Here is a 2,462-nt window from a genome sequence, read left to right on the forward strand (position 1 = left end):
CCCACCTGACACCCTGTACCTGTCTGTCTGTGTCTCAGGTTCCATGAGGACGACCACAACTGCTTCAGCTTCTGTCTCCAGTTTGTCAACAGTGTCCTGACAGCGGAGGGTCGCAGCCCTCTGAGCAGAGACGAGTTCACTCACAGCTTCATCCTGCCGAGGATGAGGAGGGTGTCCAAGTACACCACGCTGTACCAGCACATCCAGAGACACCAGTACTACATGGTGGACCGACAGCAGGACGGACAGCAGGACGCAGCGGTCAGCAGTTAAATCAGATCCAAAACCACCAGATCCTGCTTCCTGAAGGAGTTTAGACCAGATTCAGCTCCGTTACCACTGAAACAGAACCCCGTCTCCACGGTAACACCGACTCTGTCTGTTCGGGGTCTCCACAGTAACAGTCTTTGAGGAGTCTGAAAATACCGTGTGGTGGTCTGGTGGTTCTGGTCTGAGGGGTGACTGGATGTTGGTCCCAGCCGGTTCCCATCAGTCACCACACGGAGCCCCACAGAGTCCAACTGTATGCATGAAGTTTATTTCTGTGTTGAGACTTCAGTGAAACACATCAGTGACCTGTGACAGCACTCAGCTGGTTGTGTTACGTTGTTGTTGCGCTATCTGTGTTCTAACACGTGTGTTCGTGTGTTTCTCGCTTGTTGATGATGAACGTGCTGAGAACGAGGAATAAAGTTCAACTATGGATAAAGACAAAAACCGTATTCTGGCAGATGACACTGATGAAAACACATTTAATCAACATGTTTGTCATTAAACCAGATCTCTCATTTAACAAACAAATCTGCGTAAAATTATTGGATCAAAACTTCTTTTTCTGTTGCCACGGATTGAATCTATCTTTAGAAATAACTCGCAGCATAAAACAGGAATTTAACAGGTTCATCTATTAAAGAAAAATACGTTTTTAAAATACAACAAATCTGTTAAAAAAAAAAAGTTAAAAAAGTTTACTGAGGTGATGCAAATCTGACCTTCTGAACTGAAGTCTGTACATATTCTGAGAAGTGAGTCAGACGATGAGCAGCTGGGATGTTCGCTCATGAAACAGCGTTTTCACAGAACCCAGAGTCCGGTCGCACAGATGACCAGAACCATCCACAGCCTCCAGAAACAATCTGTGGACTCTGATTCAAAGCAAAGAACAAATGAAATATCTCTAAAGATGTTTTCATTCCCAGAGACGTTTAAATCACCACAAACTGACAAACTGCAGCATCCAGCAGCTGCGCTGTTCACCGACACTCCGCCTGTCAGCGCCAGTCTGTGTTAAACACGTTTTACACCGGAGGTACCGACAGCACCGACAGCAGCGGCGTCACGTCGGGTCACTTCACATGTCACACACTTTCCGAGGCTGTCTCCACAGCGCATGCTCAGGAGCGTCAGCAGACAGGAGGAACGGAGAGAGCGGGCCGACGGTTCCAGCCGGACTCACATTCTGTGACACCGGAGCGTCCGCAGCAAAACAAACCGGTAAAGTCAGAAGCGAAGCGGCTAAAAGTTAGCATCGTCTCGCTGGTTCTGAAGCTCCGAGCCGATCTGAGCCGGTCCGGTCCGGTCCCGTCGGTCCCGGCAACATGCAGGCGGAGCTTCGGGCTCCTCGGCGGCGGACCCGGGTCCTGGAGGAGTACGAGGCCCCGCTGCCGGTGGGCCGGAGCCCGGAGGAGGAGAGCCACTTCAGGGCGGAGCTCCTTAACCAGCACGTGCTGCTCCGTGACCCGGNACAGACAGGTACGAGCAGATGTAGATATTTCTGCTGCCCTTCGTGCTTTCAGCAGTGACCTGGTTAGAGTCTGGCTGCAGAGGAAACATGAGCTCAGGGGCAAACTGACACCGGGAGGCCGGGGGTCCTCTGTAGGAGAAGGCAGGGTCTTCTACATGTCAGGTCACAGGTGATCCAAACCTGCAGCTTACACCTGTGAGTTACCTGTGTGTGTCTGTGTGCAGGAGTTGTGTACAACTACACCCGGGGAGGAGTCCGCAGAGATCAGAGCGGATGGGAGCGCTGCATCAGTGTCCCTCTGGTCCGACCCGACATGTTCCACCTGCTAGCTCAGTGGGACCAGTACCTGGACCGCTTTTCTGACGGACCCATGTGGGACCCCGCCTGGCACAGGTAACTCACACCTGAGACAGGTACAGAGGTTCACTTGTAAAGGCCATGTATATCATGACAGTGCTACATATATACAAACAGCAACTTGGACAATGAGTTTTGGTGATGTAGAAAGCTGTTAATCTCTTTTTCTTAGTTTCATGAACTCCTAACGTCTCCTGAGTGGTTCTGGTTGACTCCAGCTTCTGACTCCTCTGATCCAGTTTAGACAGAACCATCTAATCCACTCATTAGACTCAGACACTGCAGTGGGAAAGTCTGAGGAGCTCAGCAAAGATCTGGAGAAGAACATCAGTGACTGGAACCAGTCAGAAAGTCACTTGGA

The 2,462-nt window shown here is 50.7% G+C and overlaps 2 protein-coding genes across 2 annotated transcripts in view; both read left to right on the forward strand.

Moving 5' to 3' along the window:
* LOC103363770 (putative uncharacterized protein C3orf83) overlaps window positions 1-2,286 on the forward strand; it is a 4,352-nt gene extending 2,066 nt beyond the window's left edge. The window contains exon 3 of the mRNA XM_008290661.1: window positions 1,969-2,286. Coding sequence (XP_008288883.1) covers window positions 1,969-2,141 — 173 coding nt within the window. The 3' untranslated portion in view covers window positions 2,142-2,286. The remainder of the gene's footprint in view (window positions 1-1,968) is intronic.
* tsen2 (TSEN2 tRNA splicing endonuclease subunit) overlaps window positions 1,489-2,462 on the forward strand; it is an 8,155-nt gene continuing 7,181 nt past the window's right edge. The window contains exon 1 of the mRNA XM_008290660.1: window positions 1,489-1,752. Within this exon, the coding sequence (XP_008288882.1) occupies window positions 1,599-1,752 (154 nt within the window). The 5' untranslated portion in view covers window positions 1,489-1,598. The remainder of the gene's footprint in view (window positions 1,753-2,462) is intronic.

Source organism: Stegastes partitus, unplaced genomic scaffold (genome assembly GCF_000690725.1).
Source record: "Stegastes partitus isolate 25-593 unplaced genomic scaffold, Stegastes_partitus-1.0.2 Scaffold690, whole genome shotgun sequence".
In the NCBI taxonomy this organism is placed as follows: Eukaryota; Metazoa; Chordata; class Actinopteri; family Pomacentridae; genus Stegastes; species Stegastes partitus.